The sequence below is a fragment of the Gadus chalcogrammus genome, chromosome 19 (genome assembly GCF_026213295.1).
Source record: "Gadus chalcogrammus isolate NIFS_2021 chromosome 19, NIFS_Gcha_1.0, whole genome shotgun sequence".
Classification (NCBI taxonomy): Eukaryota; Metazoa; Chordata; class Actinopteri; order Gadiformes; family Gadidae; genus Gadus; species Gadus chalcogrammus.
In genome coordinates, this window is record NC_079430.1 from 10,934,222 (window position 1) to 10,954,221 (window position 20,000).

At 47.8% G+C, this 20,000-nt stretch overlaps 2 protein-coding genes across 4 annotated transcripts in view; both read right to left on the bottom strand.

The window, feature by feature from the left end:
* LOC130372839 (seizure 6-like protein) overlaps positions 1-9,838 on the bottom strand; it is a 32,628-nt gene extending 22,790 nt beyond the window's left edge. The window contains exon 1 of the mRNA XM_056578999.1: positions 9,748-9,838. Coding sequence (XP_056434974.1) covers positions 9,748-9,838 — 91 coding nt within the window. The remainder of the gene's footprint in view (positions 1-9,747) is intronic.
* Positions 9,839-13,114: 3,276 nt separating this feature from the next.
* The window catches only part of LOC130372492 (unconventional myosin-XVIIIb-like), a 39,963-nt gene continuing 33,077 nt past the window's right edge, over positions 13,115-20,000 (bottom strand). For 2 of the 3 annotated variants that reach the window (XM_056578531.1, XM_056578530.1), the window contains exons 37-42: positions 19,797-19,934; positions 19,190-19,375; positions 16,594-16,727; positions 16,435-16,476; positions 15,151-15,318; positions 13,115-14,838 (exon numbers count right to left, since the gene is read on the bottom strand). In XM_056578531.1, the coding sequence (XP_056434506.1) occupies positions 13,827-14,838; positions 15,151-15,318; positions 16,435-16,476; positions 16,594-16,727; positions 19,190-19,375; positions 19,797-19,934 (1,680 nt within the window). In that variant the 3' untranslated portion in view covers positions 13,115-13,826. The remainder of the gene's footprint in view (positions 14,839-15,150; positions 15,319-16,434; positions 16,477-16,593; positions 16,728-19,189; positions 19,376-19,796; positions 19,935-20,000) is intronic. The other variant, XM_056578533.1, reaches the window with a different exon arrangement.

Here is a 20,000-nt window from a genome sequence, read left to right on the forward strand (position 1 = left end):
AGGGGGATTTCAAAGACTCGGGAATCTTTAAGAGAGAATGCAGGACATCTTCAGCTAGGTAATTAATATCAATGGCCCGATTCTGCTCCAGCTAAACAAAGAAATGATAACATAGTGTCAACGACAGTTATACACGAATGCATGAATTAAAAGTGGATTAAAAGTTGATGTGGACACGCACAGCAATGTGAATCCATCTGCGCATGTCTGGAGACAGTGGATGGATCATCAGGTTTCCTTTGAATGAATTATGTCCCCAAAAAATGTACATCAAAGCATTGCGTCTCTACAGAATGTAAAGCATACAATGTCTTTGGCATCGTTGGAAGATATATTTTCTTCCAGTGCATTAATATTTATGAGTGCAGAACAACAAAATATTTTTGGCGGTTCGTTATTTAGTTTTCTCACTGTCAGATTCGTGCACACTCTGATACAATAACACACACACACACACACACACACACACACACACACACACACACACACACACACACACACACACACACACACACACACACACACACACACACACACACAGAGAAATACAAACACACACACGCATACATACACAGGCACAAGTATTCACACATGCGTATACACCATGGTCATAAATACACGTGCACACTTGTCATGTAAAGCCTCTTGGCTCAGGAAGGCAAGTGAATAGACGTAACCAACAGTATTTGTTAGAATGATCAAACAGACGAAGGTGTATGTAAGAGGAAAAAAAAACGGTTGCCAAGAAAAGTATGAAAAAGCAACCACTTTAAGCATGACTAGGATTGCAAGAACATTTTATAAATACTCCCAGACTGCAGCAAAACAACACATTCAAGTAGTATTAAAGGTATTTTCATTTATTTGAATAATGGTTAGAATGTTGCTCAGCTCACTGTAATATGATATAATAATATAAAGCTCTCAAGTGTGATGAGATGCCATTACGAATGTTGGCTTAAGAAAAACTACTAAATATATAAATCCTACCACTTTTACTTCCTGCGGCTCGGGAGTCCGACTGCTCTACTGAAGCAAGTCAAGTCGTATTAATATTATATCATAAATGTGTTCCTGGGGTTGAATCCAAAGGAATGCGAGAGAATCATGGCGTTCGACGCGTTGGGCTCAGCGCTGTCGGACTATTCGCTAATTGAACCTGTTTGACAAGCGTGTAAAAAGGGGCAGACATCTTCGTCCTCACAAGGGAAGAGCTTGGCTCGGATGAAATCAATCAAGAGACTGCAGAGTCAGGGCCTTGCAATACATTAACAAATATAACGTTTTTTTCTCTCTCTTGCGTAGCCTCCATGCTGAATTAGTGAACATCCGAGCATTGACGATAATAAGCAAACAGAATTGGTCCCGTTAGATGTGTCTATCCGTCAAAACCTTGGACCTTTGGGGGGAAGAACTCGGTGAACTGCTTCAATGATTTCCTAGCCGCGGGGGTTAGTGCTGAAGGCGCAGAAAGCAAAACGCAAACACAATCAATGTTATCTTCGGAATCTGGGTTTTGGGGGGAACCCAGGCCTCAATCTCACAGCTGAGTAGCTACCGGTTGACCAATCACAAAGCTGAGAGCTGGTCAGTACGTACATTAAACCAATTGCAATTCAGTCACTGTAAAACACTATCAACTGGATTTCAATCTTCCCAAGCTATTTCAAATGCCGGATGCTATCGAGATGAACAATGTGGTGCACTGTTTCGGATTGAAAACTTTATGTTATTATGGGATGTGAGCAGGCTCACAGGCAACGGGCTCTGGCTAGTCCGTGCTTGAATGGGTGAGAGAGAGAAATGGAAAGAAAACGTGCGGTGGAAAGTGTCTCTCTGCATGTATTTGCTTGAGTGCGTGTGCGTATGTACGTGCACTTGCGCGTGTGTGTGTGTGTGTGTGTGTGTGTGTGTGTGTGTGTGTGTGTGTGTGTGTGTGTGTGTGTGTGTGTGTGTGTGTGTGTGTGTGTGTGTGTGTGTGTGTGTGTGTGTGTGTGTGAGTGTGTGCGTGCCCCGGTGTGACCGTCTCTTCGGAGCAGATGGCATCATCTGCAGGTTCTCCCTCCTCTCCCTCATTTAATTCTCTTCTTTCCCATTTTCTTTCCAATCTCCTATCTTCTCTGTGCCTCGGGCCCAGCTCTCACAGGTTGGGGAGCGGGCTCTGCCCAGCTGTTCTACTCTCCATCTCCGCTCCTAGCAGCGTTACTCTGCCTTTTTTTCAACGCTCCGCTACCGAACCTCCTCAAGCCATCGTTTCGTGTTTCCGTATCATCCTCATCCAGGATGCTGATTGCTTTGGGTGTGATTGCTTCAGAATGACTCTGTTTTCTTCCTTTTTTAAATCGCTTACTTTATCGACTTTCATGTTCATATAGGAGACAATCCATCATCCTTATTTACTTTTGAGTCATTTAGCAGATGCTTTTTCCAAAGTGGCCTGCAGTGAATTCAGCTAGTGAATACAGAGACAATTGTTTAAGGATTAGGGTAGGGGCTAGACAGTACACACAGGTCATTAAGTAGCAGGTAGGGTAAGACATTACAGATACTGTCCATTAAGGAGCAGGTTGAGGTTAGACAGCACAGGGACTGTCCATAGGGAGCAGGACGTAGGGGATAAACCTTACAGATAATGTTCATTAAGGAGCAGGTAGGGGTTAGACAGTACAGATACTGGTCATTAAGGAGCAGGTAGGGGTTAGACAATACCGAGACAGGTCATTAAGGAGCAGGTAGGGGTAGGTCCGTACAGAGACAGGTCATCAATAAACAGGGAGGGGCTAGCCTTCTCGCACTCAAATTACTTAAGTTTAGGCTGCAGACAGGAGGACTGAACTCAGCACCTTTCAGCTCGGAGTCAAACCCCTAATAGCCCAGACACTATTCTGTCACAACCTCACCGAATAACCATACATCACGGACATCCACACCTCTACACAGTAACAGACAATCGTTATTCAAAGACGGATGACACGTTCGACAACAACAAAAGCCCCGTGCCCGACCTGCTCGGCAGACAGAGCGGCGACATGACAGCAGAAGACGGACGACAACTGATGAAAAGTCAGCACAGCATTTCACACGGCTAAATCCATTCCATCGCAGCGTGCTGGCTGTGTGTGTGTGACGGGGCGTTTCTGTCCTTGGTGTGTGTGTTTAGGTCAATGAGGTGTGCAGTGGGGGAGGTGGGATGTACTTAGGAGGGGGGGGGGGGGGAGAGACTGATGAGGCGTGTAAAGGAGCGACAGTTAAGGTTTCACGATAACCCGTTCTGAGCTGAGCTGTCACAGCATGGTGATTAACAAAGTGAGAGTGTGTGTGTGTGTGTGTGTGTGTGTGTGTGTGTGTGTGTGTGTGTGTGTGTGTGTGTGTGTGTGTGTGTGTGTGTGTGTGTGTGTGTGTGTGTGTGTAAAAGGGAGAACAGGGCTTCTGGAGCGCACACACACACACACACACTTACACAAACAGGTACACACACACACACACACACACACACACACACACACACACACACACACACACACACACACACACACACACACACACACACACACACACACACACACACGCAGGCTGACACATGCTGCATGCCCACACGCATGTATGCAAGTAGGGCACCCAACTGAAATAACCAGAGCTATATCCATTTCTTGGGATTTTGAGGACAGAAGCGACTGAATCTCCCTCCCTGCTCCTCACCCGGCTCTCCCGTCCCCAGAAGGGAGGCTGAGAGGGGGAATTAAAAAAAAAAGAAAAAAAAAAGCAGTGAATTTGCACTAAAAGAAGCTAGGCAGGGAGCCAGGCTGGTGAAAGACAAACACAGCCATATCCTCCCAGAGAGAGAGGGGCCTCCTGCTGTGCATTCAGCTGCTACTGTAGCGCGTCTCCACCAGCACCACCGTGCTGGCAGCACAGGGACCCACGCGCTCACGCACGCAACCACCAGAAACCAGGCTGCACCGAGGAGACCCACGCCGCCATAGACCCGGCCCACAGCGGTGCGGCTCTGGGCCGACACAGGCGTGGCTCATGACTCGGATTATCGATCAGCTCGTCGGAGGTACCAGGGCCAGCGCCGGCAGACTTTTAACTGGGGAAGATTCTAGACTGTTCCACGAACGTAATTAGTGCTGTGAGGGACACCTGTGTTCGTGCTGTGATGACAGCGCTTTGAAAAGGCTCTGTAACAGCGAATGATAGATGACATCTGCATAATGTCCATATGTTTCCTACCTTGAGTAAAATAACTACACCCATTGGTAGAGTCATACCGTACTTTATGAAGTGTGTTTTCGTAGCCGTGTTTCATATAGCTGTACGGTATATTGAGAAGAGTACAGCAATTGGCATCATAGAATGATGTCTTTCAAGCCGTGTCTTTTATCGGTGTTGATCTAGATGGATGAATAATTCATTCATCCTGTAGGATATTCAAATAGAAGCCAGGTTATTGAACATCAACACCACCATAGAAAGAGTAAACAACATTGTTAGCCTTAGATTAATAAGTTTCCGATTGGTGTACATCGAGTGTGCTACACCAATAGAAAGAATATCCTTTTTCTATTGGTGCTATGTATGTAAAAGTTAAATAACATTCAGCTATTAATTTGATCTGTTCATCTATACTTTCCAATTGACCAGTACATTGATGATACTTATCCCATAGGAAAAGTAAATAACATCAGACAGTTTTATTATATCCTTATTATATAACTTTTTTTTGGGCAAAAAATTGTTTACTTATCTACTGAGAGTCCTCCATAGCCAAGACTCGGACGCTAGGTTAAGGCTGTTAAAGTAAGTTTATATATAACCTATATAAAACAGATAAAGCACCATATAAAAGTGATTCAATATGGCTGTAGCGCTCCCAGTGACTACTTTATTCCCCCGTGCGTTCCCTCCCATGGTGATCGATTCCCCTTCTCAGTGACTCACAGCCTCTGCTGCTCTTTGAAATCACTTCTTGAGCCTACCTTCATTATTTTGGCCATTTTCTCCATCCTCCCAGCGTTTAGCTTTTCAAACTTTTTCAGCTTAAAGTTAAAGGTTGTCTTGGTTTTTTGGAGATCGTGATAGAGGCCGACAAGGCTCTGGGCAGAAGGCTGCGACCTCCATTATGCTGCTGCTACTGCTGACGCCTTCACCAGAAGTGACTCAGGCTGGCTCCTCTGTATCAGCAGAAAAAGTCCCACATTAGTAATTATGTTACCAGCTGTACTGTCTCCACCATGGACCCCCGCTGTTGGCATTTGACAATTAAATGCCCCAGCGTTTCACCCGTCAAGTTAGCGTCTGGGGAATAAGATGCCTAAAAGAAGAAAGAAATGGAAAGCATTTTGTGCCCGACATCGGCAAAACAGTTTCTACCGAGAGTTGTCTGTTTGCATCATAACAACAATGGCTGAGTCCCACGCCTTGACAATTCCCATCGTCATCTGCAAAAAAAGCGAGGGGCAGAGGCGTATTAAAGTGTGGGTACTCACCCACACTTTGATGGTGAGTTTGATGGTAAGGATTTAGAGTTATCATTTAGTTTTGAACTCTCCCTTGAGCTTTGTCCAACACAGGTACATAATTTCCCGTCATATTATGGAGCATGAAAAGAGAACTGAGAAGCAATGCGATGTGAGTGTGTGTGTCTGTGTGCGTCTGTTTGTATGGGCGTGCATTCTGGACTGTGTGTGTGTGTGTGTGTGTGTGTGTGTGTGTGTGTGTGTGTGTGTGTGTGTGTGTGTGTGTGTGTGTGTGTGTGTGTGTGTGTGTGTGTGTGTGTGTGTGTGTGTGTGTGTGTGCGCGCGCGCGCGCGCGCGTGTACATGCGTGTGTATTTATTTATTTACTGGATGTAACACAATGCTGATTGAGGCTAAGGCCCACTGATGAAAGCCCTTGCATTTTTCAGCATTATGAATATTACCAACTGGCTGTCGACATTCACGGGAAAAATCCCAAGTAATACACAGTGACGCCTTTCCCATCACCCTGCTGTTCTGCCAGAGAGGGTAACGCAACCGACTCGCACTTCAACTCACTTGTTTGTGTAGCGTGGTTGTTTTTCCTGGACCCTGCCAGTGTTGCCAGTAAAGAAGCAGACTGAAGTCACAAAGACAACACTATTCGGATCTCCGGGAATTCAGGACCAAAAACACACCTGGAATTACCCCTTATCGCCATTGAGAACTAAATTGTAATCTTCGAGATTGCCACTTCAAGCATGAACAACAATAAAACCCTGTAAAATGTAGGTGACAAATGGAAATAAGTACGACTGGTCCTAAAAAGAGATTGCTGGACAAACAGTGGCTGTTGCCATGGTAGCTGGACTTATAACTTATTTCAGCTTCAAAACCAGCAGCATCTAGATAAGAACGTATGAAATGAGAATGCACACCGACATGGCCAACAAATTATCCTCTTGTATAGCATAATTACAACAAAATTCTCCTTTCCTTGTAGTGTTTTGATTGGTTTGTGTAAAGCTTAATAGCAACACAGAGCACTAGGATAACGTGATGGTTGTGTATTGAGAGCATGGTTAGAACTTGTGCTAGTTTCTGATTAGTTGTGTGTGTTCGTACTGTGTGTGTGTGTTTGTGTGTTACTTTCATTACATCATATTGTACAAGTTCACAAGAGTAAAATCCTTAGGCTTGTTTCCTCGACAACCATACACCTCAACATAGCAGCAACAATACAAGAGAAAGTAAATAAGAAAAAGAAGAGAAGTAAAATAAGTAAAAATAAGAAGAAGCAGAAGTGGTAGTGGTGTGTGTGTGTGTGTGTGTGTGTGTGTGTGTGTGTGTGTGTGTGTGTGTGTGTGTGTGTGTGTGTGTGTGTGTGTGTGTGTGTGTGTGTGTGTGTGTGTGTGTGTGTCTGTTCATCGCGATATGTCGCTATATTTCTTTGAACCCATTAGTAAATGGGCAGATGACCGTCCTCGACCGCGGAGAAGATACCAGAGGAGCTTGGAGCTTTTATCAGGACCCTCCTGCTGACCCACATAGAGACCAGCCACGCTCAATAATACATCACACGCACTGGAATGGTTTAGGGGACCCCGGGAGGGAATAAAAGCAATGATACACGTATGTATCTGAAAGAGTTTATAGTGTTTATATACTATGAGAGTGAGTACATGGAGGAGATGCACTGGGTTAAGTGAATTTAGAGACAGTTGTGGTGGTGTTGTCAGAGGTGTTGTGGTTTCTCTGTATGGTTTATAAATACAACTAAAAGCAGGTATTGACTGTGTTCGCTCAAATAGGCCCAGAATCACGTCCTTTACTGTAAACTGCTCATTTTCTGTATTCTATTGATGGACCACGATGACATCCATTAATCAATTGGTCAATGACCAATCAGCCCCGCCAACCAATCAGAACTGACAATCAATCAATCAACAAATCAGCATCTTCCACAGAGAAAGCAAGAGAAAACACCCGCCTGTTTACCCTAACCCTTACTAATCATAGCATCCAGGGGAGTGGAACTAACCATCCACACACAGATATCACGCACCGTTTCTTCAGCGACCAGACAGCAAGAGAGAGAAAAGGAGAGAGAGAGAGAGAGACATGGTACGTTAGGGGAGAAGATAAACACGTTGACACGTCGACACAGGAAGACAGGAGGATATATCATCACTGCGCCGCATGGGTAGGGCTCTGTGCAGTGTGGATTAACACACTCAGACGTATTTGGACAAGAGAGAGAGAGAGAGAGAGAGAGAGAGAGAGAGAGAGAGAGAGAGAGAGAGAGAGAGAGAGAGAGAGAGAGAGAGAGAGAGAGAGAGAGAGAGAGAGAGAGAGAGAGCGAACAGACACTTCGCTGGGATCCCCGTATCAAAGGGAGATGACAGATGAAGCAGCATAGCAGCACAGGCTTAGCGTTACAGCTTTGAAGCAAATGGATACTGAAATATTAACTATTAAAAATGTTCCGCTCCGCTTCTGATAGTGGCAATCATTTGAGCGCTATAGGCTGCAGGGGCGAAGGAGACACACGCAGACGTTCACACGCACACAGACACAGTGACACACACGCACACACACAAGGGACATGAGCACAAGTTTTGTTGGATTGATTTATCCAGTCAAAATACGAAATCTCTCGAGACGTCATTAGGCTTCAACATATCTCATAATTTATACACCACTCAAGCAACATGGAGAATTGTGCTGTCATCCTGTCAAACTCAACCATGTGTGGTCCCCTGTTTTCTTCTTAATATGTACGAATATCTATATCTGTCTATATAGATAAATATACAGGCTATCGTATAAATATACAACTTTTAACAATTATTTAAATTGTTAAAAGGGTTAACAATTAAAATAATAAAAAAGGGTTAAAGAAGTCTTCATGCATCACTAGGTGCACTACAAATGCTGCTACCATCAACAGACAAGCACGGTCACGCGCACGCGCACACACACACGCACGCACGCGCGCGCGCGCGCGTTACATTACATCTCTACTGGAAAACCTCATTAACCAAAGTCACCAACAGCGTAATGAAATCGGTGAAACGATTGGCTGACGTGCGGACGTGCGTGTACGCGGGTCTAACCCGCATGATTGCGCAGTTGTTCTAGGCGAGTTGTATTAGTGTGTCCGTGCATGTAGACCTTGTGAGGACCACACTAGGCCTGCGCTTGTTTATGTGCCCGCGTGCATGTAGACCCACAGAGGACCAACTAGGCCTGCGCTTGTTAATGCGTGCGCGCGTGCATGTAGACCTGCTGATGACCAACTAGCCTGTGCGTGTTTATGCGTGCGCGCGCGTGCATGTATACATACTGAGGACCAACTAGGCCTGTGCGTGTTTTCACGCGCGTGTATGTGTGCAAACGTGCACGTGTTTCTCGTGCACTAGGGACTGAAATAAGTGGTTGCTGGGAAACATTCATCCAGTGAAGGCAGACACCCAATTCTAATGGTACACACGCCATCTCCAACCAAACACATAACGCCAATAAGTTCCAACCGGAAGGCCTGTAGCCTAATAGGCTATAGTTACACTTTAGAGTACAGGCATGGTAGGCTGCTGACAGTTAGCCGGGTGGCATTCAGTGTTAACATTGGCTCAATTTAATTTGATTTGAACAAACAAAAGCCCACTTAGGGCCAAAAACAAAGCATCCATAGCAGGCCTACTTCAGCAGGCAGACTGGTGCGAGAAGTTGACGACCCCCGGTTCCAACTTTCTCTCGCTGCTCTCCCCCTCACTGCTTTCCCGTCGCAGGGCAGGCACCGTTTAACCGGGTTCATTACGGTACATTCAGACGGTCACCGTGGGTTACCTTTCTTGTTTTCACCGCATTTGTTATCTCTCCTCGCGAGTTACGGGGCCAATCTGTTCCATTTTCTTGCGATGAAATGAAGCGATAAACAGAAAGGCAGAGCCATTAAAAAATAAACGGTGTTTTTTTTGGGGGGGAGGGGGGGGTTGAAACACGCTGCCGTCTCTACCCACGCAAACAAGTGGGCTGGAGTCCGCTCGTAGGATGCCAGCAGGCATGCTTATTTAGGCAAGTGCGAGAACCGGTGGATATTAACGGAATTGGAGACGAGATCAGGTTTTTTAATAGTCCCCCTCCCCGAGGAATGTAATAAGAGATCCCTTCAGCAGAAACAATGCAAAGAACAACAACAATGTTGAAAGACGCCACCACACCACACACAGCATCCACCACCCCACTAGCAGATCCCTGCACACGCATTCTCCCACACTGACCCGTACCTTGTCCTTCCCCGCTGACACCGATCCCCAGCAGGACCATCCAGAGCAGCGCCGGTGTGATGTTTGGGTTGGGGGACCGGAGAATGAGCATGCTGACAAACCCCATCCAGATAGCTTGTTTTGGTTCTTTACAAAAAAATCAGGTGAAAACACAGTAGGAGAACAGTTGGTCAGAATGACTGCGATGTGTACGGGAAAGGGGGTGGCGGGGGTGAGGGGGTTGCCGACGCCAGCAGCACTGCGGTAAAAGATAAAACCCCCCTGTTAGAAACCCGTCGCAATTAGGTTTCTCGTTAGGCAGCGGCGCGCGGTCCTTCTCACGGCGTCTCCATCCTCCGACTGGTGAACTCTGCAGCGAGCAGTGAGAGTGAGTCTCTCTCTCTCTCTCTCTCTCTCTCTCTCTCTCTCTCTCTCTCTCTCTCTCTCTCTCTCTCTCTCTCTCTCTCTCTCTCTCTCTCTCTCTCTCTCTCTCTCTCTCTCTCTCTCTCTCTCTCTCTCTCTCTCTCCTCACTTTAGTGCACACTATTCTCTGTCTCTGCATTTTTAAGTTCTCTCTCTACTATACCCCTCTCCCTCTTTCGTTCTCCCTCTTACTCCGTCTACTTGCTTTAGTTCACAACTATTCTCTTTCTGTTTATATTTCACTCTCTTTCCTCTCCCTCTCTCTCTCCTTTTGTCGCTCTGTCTTTCTCTCACTCTCTCTCTCTCTCCCTCTCTCCTTCCTGCTTGCTTTAATGTACACTGTTCTCTCACTCTCCCTTTCTCCTGGTCTCTCTCTCTCTCTCCCGCTTTTCTCTTTCTCTCATCTCTCAATTCTCTCTCCCTCTATTTGGCTGGTCTCCCTTGCTCTCTCTCACACAAACACACACAAACACAAACACACACACAAACACACCCCCCCCCCTCCCACGTTGCTGTATGACATTGATGATGTTGCAGAGCCCCTCTGGGGACCACCCTCTACTCGTCCGATAGCACTGTAAGCTGCAGTAATGAACGGCCACATACACATTCATTAGAAGGGGCAGAGGAGGAGGGAGAATACAAGAAGCCTGTGCAGATGCAGTCGGTTTATGGGGGGTAGAGGGAGGGAGGGGGGGGGGCTGGAGGGGTTTGCTGGAGTGGGTGGAGGAACGGCTTCCAACTCCATCTACTCTCCACGCTATAAGTAGCAATATTTTCTTCCTGCAGTCCAAGTGGGCTTCCCAGGAAGTCCTGTGAATCACACATGGAATGCCCTCTGATCCTCGCTCCCCTTCATCTAATCTCTCTTTACCAAGGAATACACTCACTGATACCAGAGGAAGAGTCTTTAACAGGAAATCCACTCAATAACACTAGAGGAACAGTCTTTATCATGAAATACATTAGCACCAATACTAGAGGAACAGCCTTTACCAAGGAGTACACTCACTGATACTAGAGGAACAGCCTCTACCAAGGAGTACACTCACTGATACTAGAGGAACAGTCTTAACCAAGGAATACTCTCACTTATACTAGAGGAACAGCCTTTACCAAGGAGTACACTCACTGATACTAGAGGAACAGCCTTTATCAAGGAGTACACTCACTGATACTAGAGGAACAGTCTTAACCAAGGAATACTCTCACTGATACTAGAGGAACAGCCTTTACCAAGGAGGACACTCACTGATACTAGAGGAACAGTCTTTACCAAGGAATACTCACTTATACTAGGGGAACAGTCTTTACCAAGGAATACTCTCACTTATACTAGAGGAACAGCCTTTACCAGGAAATTCACTCTTATTGATACTAGAAAAATAGTCTTTACCAGGAAAGACACACTTATACTAGAGGAACAGTCTTTAACATGAAGTACACACTCATACTAGGGGAACAGTCTCTAACATGAAGTCTCCTCTCACTAATACTAGAGTAACAGTCTTTACCAGGAAATACAGTGATACATTAGGATAGAGGAAGAATAGTGACTCACACATATGCCTAATGCCTGAAGCCATGATGTTTTTTTGGGGGAAATGAGCTACACACACACAACCCCCCACACACCCCACAATCCGCTTTTTACCATCCCAGTTATGAATAATAAATAGTGTTAAAAAATGTCTTGTAATGGTATATAGACAAACCATAACAAAAGGTTATGGTTTCACATTGCACTGACCTATAATTCTGTATAAATCACATGAGGTCATATCCATCAACTGTTCAAGCCATCTTGGCACCTTGTTACCCTTCATGCATCATTCAAGATATGGTCTAATAGCCTCTTTAATATATTCTATTCATAATTTAAACGCCATTTAGGAGAAGCTTTTATCCAAAGCTACCTACAGTGAATGCAGATAACAGGACATTGAGGAACATGAGGACTGATAGGCTGTGTGTGGGTTCAATTGGGGAATGGACCCAGACCCTTTTAGATTCAAACACAATAGCCACAACACCGTTGAGCCAAATTCTTAAGAACAAAATTCTAAAGAGCTAGAAACACAACCCTGGAAATAGGCTTCAGCTGTTAAGTGAGGGGATGCTTTGCATTATGACAAAATGTTGCAGTGGTGACTGATTCTGGCACTGTTCACAGTACTGTTCTTATCTTAATTATTCGATTGTGCTGTGGATGCCTGGGACCATTGAGTGCAATAACATAAGGCGGCCATTTGTGTCCTGGGTCAAATCAATCATGAAACATGTTCCATAATCACACCATGATCAAAAAAATTATCAATCACACTGATCAAACACTCCAATCTCTGAGCAGGAAACTGCCTTGATAACGACACGGGAGCATCCCTTCCTGGCAACCATGTATGTATCGTTACCATAGCGATGGACCAAAAGAATAACGCCAATAGAGGCAAAAGTGAGCGGCACTGCAGGGTTCCATCCCCCCCCCCCCCCAAAAAAATACATATTTTTCCGAGGAAGATGAGGCTTCTGTCCTTCATCGCCTCTGACTTGCAACTTTCCGAGCACTACTCTTCCGGGCTCCTTCTTAATCCCTCTCTCCATCTCTTCTACCCCCCCCCCCCCCCCAACCCCCACCCCCTCTCTCTCTTTCATCACCGCGCCGTCATTGGCTCACGGTCTTGTTCTGCTGGCTGTGTGTTGTGTTGTGTTGTTACACGCGCGCACGTGAGAGCAGATAAGCCTCTGCAGTGAGCAAGGCTCTGTGGCTGCATCCGTTTTTTTTCGCTCTCTCCCTCTCCTTGACTCGCTTGCTCTCTCTCTCTCTCCCTCTCTCTCTCCCTCTGTGTAAGGCACAGAGTTCACGTTCAACAGAAAAGCAACGACACAAGCAGCTTAAGTGCGGTGTGATGAGAGCAAGCGAGAGAGAGAGAGAGCAAGTATCAGCCAGAAAACCCTCACTGCCTACTCCAGGGATTGAAACACTGACCCGTGGTTGGAATGTAGGCTATGGTGGTTATCTGTTAGGTTTGACTCAAAAGGGAACAGCTCATTTCTGTATTTATTAGAAATTAGCGGTTCCTTGGTTGTGTAACAAACTGGCGGTTAGTTGTCAAACAGACAAGATGGGATTTCCGCCTGATTTTTTATTGATTGAAAATAGAACAAACAAAAACAAGGTTGACTTCATTATTTTATTCATACAAACACTGCTCACCTGAAAGAATAATTAGAATTCAGATTTGAATATGGTATATTTGACCATGAATGGATTCTTTCGTTATCATCTATTGATGATAATATCCCAGATGGATAATTTTATTCTCCAGTAACAGACAATTTAGAAATACTAGATTTCCTTTTAGTTTTTAAATTGTCTGCTCAGTCCTGACAACATTCTACTTCAGGTGCCCCTAACCTTTGACCTCACCTCGGCTCCCAGAGCTGCCAATGGGCCTTTTATTCACCTAGCGGCCATCTTGGTTCTGAACACTAGCCGGCTGGGGGAACTGAATGCGGAATAGAACCAATATGGAACCAATATGGCGGCCGGGTGAATAAGTCCAAGGGAGATGGAGCAGGACAGAGAGAGGGAGAGGACAGAACACAGAATGGCTGAACCAAAGAAGGAACAAAAAGAGGCACAAGCAATGCTTTGGGGGGCTTCAAACCTTCCCACCTCAGTCCACCTCTTTCTTCAGGTATTTCTTCATAACGGAGGCCACGTCTTCTCCCTCGCTCCCCTCCGCCTCCAGCCTTTCCCCCTGGGGCCTCCCCCCGCCCGACCTGCCCCTGGACCCCCCCGCCCCGGTCTGGGACCCCCCGGCGGAGCTGCCCCCGGAGCTGGACGACTCGGACGCCTCCGAGCTCTTCCTGCTGCGGGACGACAGGGGCAGCTCCCCGAAGTGGACGCTCAGCGCTCTCCTTCCCCCTCCCCCTCCCCGGATGGACCCGGCCAGGCTGCTGGCCGACTGCGCCCTGCGGATGGCCGGCATGATATCCGACCCGGCGCCGTCCCGGCCGCCGTCCGCCGTCAGGCAGCGGTTCTGGAACACCATGGGCTCCGAGCCGAGGGAGCCCTCGCCGCCGTCCTCCGAGGCCAGCAGGTGGCGCCGCGCCGGAGCCTGCGGGGAGCGCTGGGGGCTGGGGCCACCGGAGCCACGACCGCCGCCGCCGCGGCCCTCCTCCAACTCCTCCTCCGGGATGGAGAGGGAGCGTGGCAGGTGGCGGCCGTGCAGCGCCGACAGGGAGGAGAGGTGGGGCAGCGTGGGGAGCTGGCCGGCGTTGGGCGCCGAGGGGTCGGGGTCGGGGGCGCTGAAGCGCATCGCTCTGGGGGCGGAGGAGGAGGTCGACGCCCCTCCGATGGAGGCGCTGCTGGCAGCGCGCTGGAGCAGCGGGGAGGGGGGCTTCAGGATGCCCGGCCGGGCCTCGCGGGGGTCCTCGGGCCCCGGGGAGAGGGCGGTGGCGCGGCGCCTCAGGGAGGAGGCCCCGGTGGTCTGGTAGATGGGCAGGGAGGCCGCGCTGCCCGCCCGGTCCACCTGGTCGCCGCCGACGCTCCCCGCGGCTCCGCCCCCCCGGCGCTTGCGGAGGCCGTCCAGGAGCTCGGAGAGGGCCGAGGACGACGAGGCGCGGCCCAGCCCCCCCGCGCCGGCCCCCCCGGCCACGGAGCCGCCGTCCTCGTCCACGCACGACCTGCAGTGGAGAGGGAGGGGGGGAGTGAGCGCTCCTAACACCTCCCCCTTGGAGAACATCACACGGCCCGACTCGCCAGCTTTCTGAACCGCTCACTTTTGTATTTTTGTAGTTCTTGTTGTCGTTGAGTTGAACGTCAAATTGTAGCCAGCGCACAACTAACTTCGCACATTAGGAACTAATACAGATTAAATATTTCTACTTACCTCGTTTGTCCGGATTCCAATCAACCTTGTTCTGCCCAATGACATGCCAGCAGTCACTGATTTCCTCCCTCCCCTCTCACAACGACACAGAACACCCAGAACTTACCGGAAGCTGTAGGTGCTCATGGTGTCCGTGACGGACTGTCGCCCGGCCTGGCTGCCGTAAGGGGACCCGCCCCGGGACGACCCGGCACGGGACGACCCCTTGGGTACGCCCAGCCAGGTCCTGATCCCCTCGCCGACGTCCTCCGTCCCCACGCTGGACACGGAGTCGCTGTGGACGGACACAGAGCCCTCAACACCCACGGAGACTCCCGTTGCACAGGGAGGCCTGCTTGAGGGGTTTCTTATTCGCTATCAGGCCACAATGCGAACGCAAGCACGTCTGAGTCGGGGTGTGGACCGATGGACCCAAGCTTTAAATGTATCCTGTCCATTTTAGAGTTTGAATCCAGGGTAGGATGCAGGTCGATGTTAGGTTGGCATTCCGAACTGAACAATGCAAAAAACACCCAAAGGCAGCTCAAGGAATAGACCTTAGAGGAGAACGATTGGGTTGAATTAAAACCGACCAATCACGTCAAAGACACTGAGTTCTATCACCATGGAGACGGCAGGATCAATCGATCAAAACCATCAAGGTGTCACATGGACTTTGATCGCTTCCCTCCAATACCCCATGGTCTTGAGTCATCAAATGTCAACAAACATAGTCAGTAAGCTAAAACTCATCGCCCAAACATACATAAGCATGGCTCAATTGTCCCAAGCTAATGTTTTATATATGTCTGCATGCATAAATTATTGGTATAGAAGAGAGTTGCATTGAAGTTTGTTGCCTGCAGTCTCTTGCCACACTGCCAATCAAGCAGTATTCCCTTTTTCTCATTTCATCATTTCTAATGTAATTATAGCTTAGCTAAGTTCAAGATGTGGCATTATATCTCCAAACTATCACTTCAGAACAGACTTCTCACTTAAGACTCCCTTGCCAACATCCCCAAAAAGAACAGCATGTAGTTTCCTTGAATGAGGATCTGCTCTTAAAGAAATAGAAAAAACATTAGACGGATGTCGGTTAGTATCCATGCAGCGAAAACCACCTTCACGCAACATTACATCCCATTATCGATTGAGCTCTCTGTCTCCCTGTCTGTCTGTCTGTGGCTGTGTGTCCTGTATATCGTTCGATGAGTCGAATGTTTCTGGTGAAATTCAGCTCGCAGCCATAACAACCAAAGAGTACAAAGCCAATACAGGCGATGCAATGACATAGACACACGCGCACACACGCACACGCACGCACACACAGACACAGACACACACACACACACACACACAGTGTCACAGATACAGGAAACCACACACACACATCCATGAGAGCCCTTACAGGTCTTTCCTTCGAGATAGGGATTCCGTGGCAGTGTGAGTGCTGGATCAAAGAACACAGTGAGTGCACAGGTGAGCATCACACGTATGAATGGACCAATGGAGACGCCTGGGCGGCAGACATTCAACAGGAGATCCAACACGGCGAGTTAGGAAGTACCTCTCAGAGTCACTGTCGTCGCTCGACTCCACCTCCTCCAGGGCAGCCTGCAGATCCACGATGCGACGGATGGACGTCTCCAGGTCGGCTTGTAATGTCTGTCGGACGGCGGTGAGCTCCGTCACCTGCATTTCCTGTACGGATAAAAAAACAACAACAAGGATGTAGGGTTTTTTATGAGGCCAAGGTCATTGTGGGGTCAAAACGGTCAATGGAAGACCGATTGAATCTTCTACAGGGTGCGCGTGTTCAAGGTGTATAGAGATCAGTAGATGTTAGGTACTCTGTTGATTCTAGTCCATATTCTACGACTCAGTAGAGGAATACTATTATTTTCAACACCAATATGAACATTATGACCTTGGGTGATCCTGGTTTGTTTTCATTCATGAGGCGTGAAGTGAATAATATTAAGTTGATTACCATGACACCTCATGCAGGTACAATCAGGGTATTGTCTGGAATAATCGTTATTTATGCAACTCCTATCATGAAGATGACCCATCATTTATGACACTCATTATATATGAGGAGGATGATGTGTTTTGGTTAATTGTTGCCGTTTGATTCGTTAATAATTATGCCCCTGCCCTGCGTGGAATAAAACACTCACTCTCACACGCCGCTGCAAGCGAAGAGGCTCTCAGAGTTATTAGCTGCACGTCGGCCACAAGGAGATGGGAGGGGGGGGGGGGGGGGGGGGGGGGGGGGCTCCTCATACAGACAAACGTGTGTGCACACCTGTGTGTGTGAGTGTGTGTGTGTGTGTGTGTGTGTGTGTGTGTGTGTGTGTTGGTATGCACGCATGTGTGTGTGTAAGTTAGCGTGTGTATGCACACCTGTTTTTGTGTGTATGTATGTGTGTGTGTGTACGTGTGTGTGTGCATGCACGTGTGTGCGCATCTTTGCGTTTATGTGTGTGTGCTCGCGCATATGTGTGTCTATGTGCCGTCTCCATAACCTTGAGGGGACAATGAGGATTAATCATGGCTGTGCAGAGAAAGCTGGGAGCAGAGAGGAAGAGAGGGGGGGGGGGGGGGGGGGGGGGTGGAGCTGTGTGCGGGTGTGTGTGTAACCGCTTTCCGTTCTGGGTGTGTATCTATGACACATACATTTACCAACGGCTAAAGGTCATGCTAGAGAACATTGATGTATAGTGGAGGTGGAATCTTCCTCTGTTACTACACGGATGTAGAAGTGCACCGAGACGCGCACCCATGCACAGCTGTGCGTATGTAGATACATATTACACACACACGTGAATAGGTACGAGGACATAGGTGTGGTATGACAGAGAGGTGACGTAGGGGTTGTGTGCTGAGTGATGATGATATAGGTGGTGGGAACGGATGGTAATGTAATTGATGTGCAATATGGTGGGGTTGATCTAGCTTTACAAAGCTGGGTGTGTGATGGTGTATTCTAGTGGTCTGCTGATAACATAGGGGGTATATGCTAGGGTGGTGATGACACAGTGTATGTAGGGTGGTGATGACAGTCTATGTAGGGTGGTGATGACACAGTGTATGTAGGGTGGTGATGACACAGTCTATGTAGGGTGGTGATGACACAGTGTATGTAGGGTGGTGATGACACAGTGTATGTAGGGTGGTGATGACATAGTGTATGTAGGGTGGTGATGACAGTGTATGTAGGGTGGTGATGACATAGTGTATGTAGGGTGGTGATGACAGTGTATGTAGGGTGGTGATGACAGTGTATGTAGGGTGGTGATGACAGTGTATGTAGGGTGGTGATGACAGTGTATGTAGGGTGGTGATGACATAGTGTGTGTAGGGTGGTGATGACACAGTGTATGTAGGGTGGTGATGACATAGTGTATGTAGGGTGGTGATGACAGTGTATGTAGGGTGGTGATGACAGTGTATGTAGGGTGGTGATGACATAGTGTATGTAGGGTGGTGATGACAGTGTATGTAGGGTGGTGATGACATAGTGTATGTAGGGTGGTGATGACAGTGTATGTAGGGTGGTGATGACAGTGTATGTAGGGTGGTGATGACAGTGTATGTAGGGTGGTGATGACATAGTGTGTGTAGGGTGGTGATGACAGTGTATGTAGGGTGGTGATGACATAGTGTATGTAGGGTGGTGATGACAGTGTATGTAGGGTGGTGATGACAGTGTATGTAGGGTGGTGATGACATAGTGTATGTAGGGTGGTGATGACATAATGTATGTAGGGTGGTGATGACATAGTGTTTGTAGGGTGGTGATGACAGTGTATGTAGGGTGGTGATGACAGTGTATGTAGGGTGGTGATGACATAGTGTTTGTAGGGTGGTGATGACATAGTGTATGTAGGGTGGTGATGACAGTGTTTGTAGGGTGGTGATGACACAGTGTATGTAGGGTGGTGATGACAGTGTATGTAGGGTGGTGATGACATAGTGTTTGTAGGGTGGTGATGACATAGTGTTTGTAGGGTGGTGATGACAGTGTATGTAGGGTGGTGATGACAGTGTTTGTAGGGTGGTGATGACACAGTGTATGTAGGGTGGTGATGACAGTGTATGTAGGGTGGTGATGACATAGTGTTTGTAGGGTGGTGATGGCGTGGTTATGAGGAACGTACCAGCTCCATGCGCCGGCGGCTGCTGTCCTGCTCCCTCTGGGTGAGGTCTTCCATCTCCAGCCTCATGTCGTGGAGGCGGTGCTGGTAGTAGACGCAGTTCTCCCGCTCCCGGGCCTCCGTCTGGGCACTCTGCTCCAGCTCCTCCCCGAGGCGCACCACGCTGTCCCTCAGACGCAGCACCAGCACCTACACACACACACACATGCAGGCAACAAACACAGACACGCACACGCACATAAACATATATAGAGATTGGCTCATGCAGACACACAAACACACACACACACACACACACACAAACACACACACAAACATACAAACACAGACAAGCACACAAACAGGAAAACACACACACACAAATATACACAGATTTAAAGGCAATTACATAATATAGTTTAGAGAAGGATATTTCCAAATACTTGCTTATTAACACACCTTCAACCAAACATAGCATGTAAATACTGTCTAGGTAGAGATTAAAGACAGTTGGCACCAGTGGATGGGGGAACCTGTTGGGTGGTTGACGGCAGACACCCCTTCATCACAATGACATACAAACAGGCACAGACACACGTGCGAGAATCCTGTTTCAATTGAGTCCCCTTACCTCAAACCTCTTCACCTGCCCCCTGTGGAACTCCAGCTTGTTCTCCAGATCACAAACACGAGCTTCCTGTTTACTGACGATGCTGCGCCCCACAGTGGATGACTCTAGGAACTGCACCCTGGAAACACTAGACTGGAGCTGTGAGAATAAAAAATAATTATAAAAAATTAAAAAATTAACAGATGGATGGTTAAATGCATTATT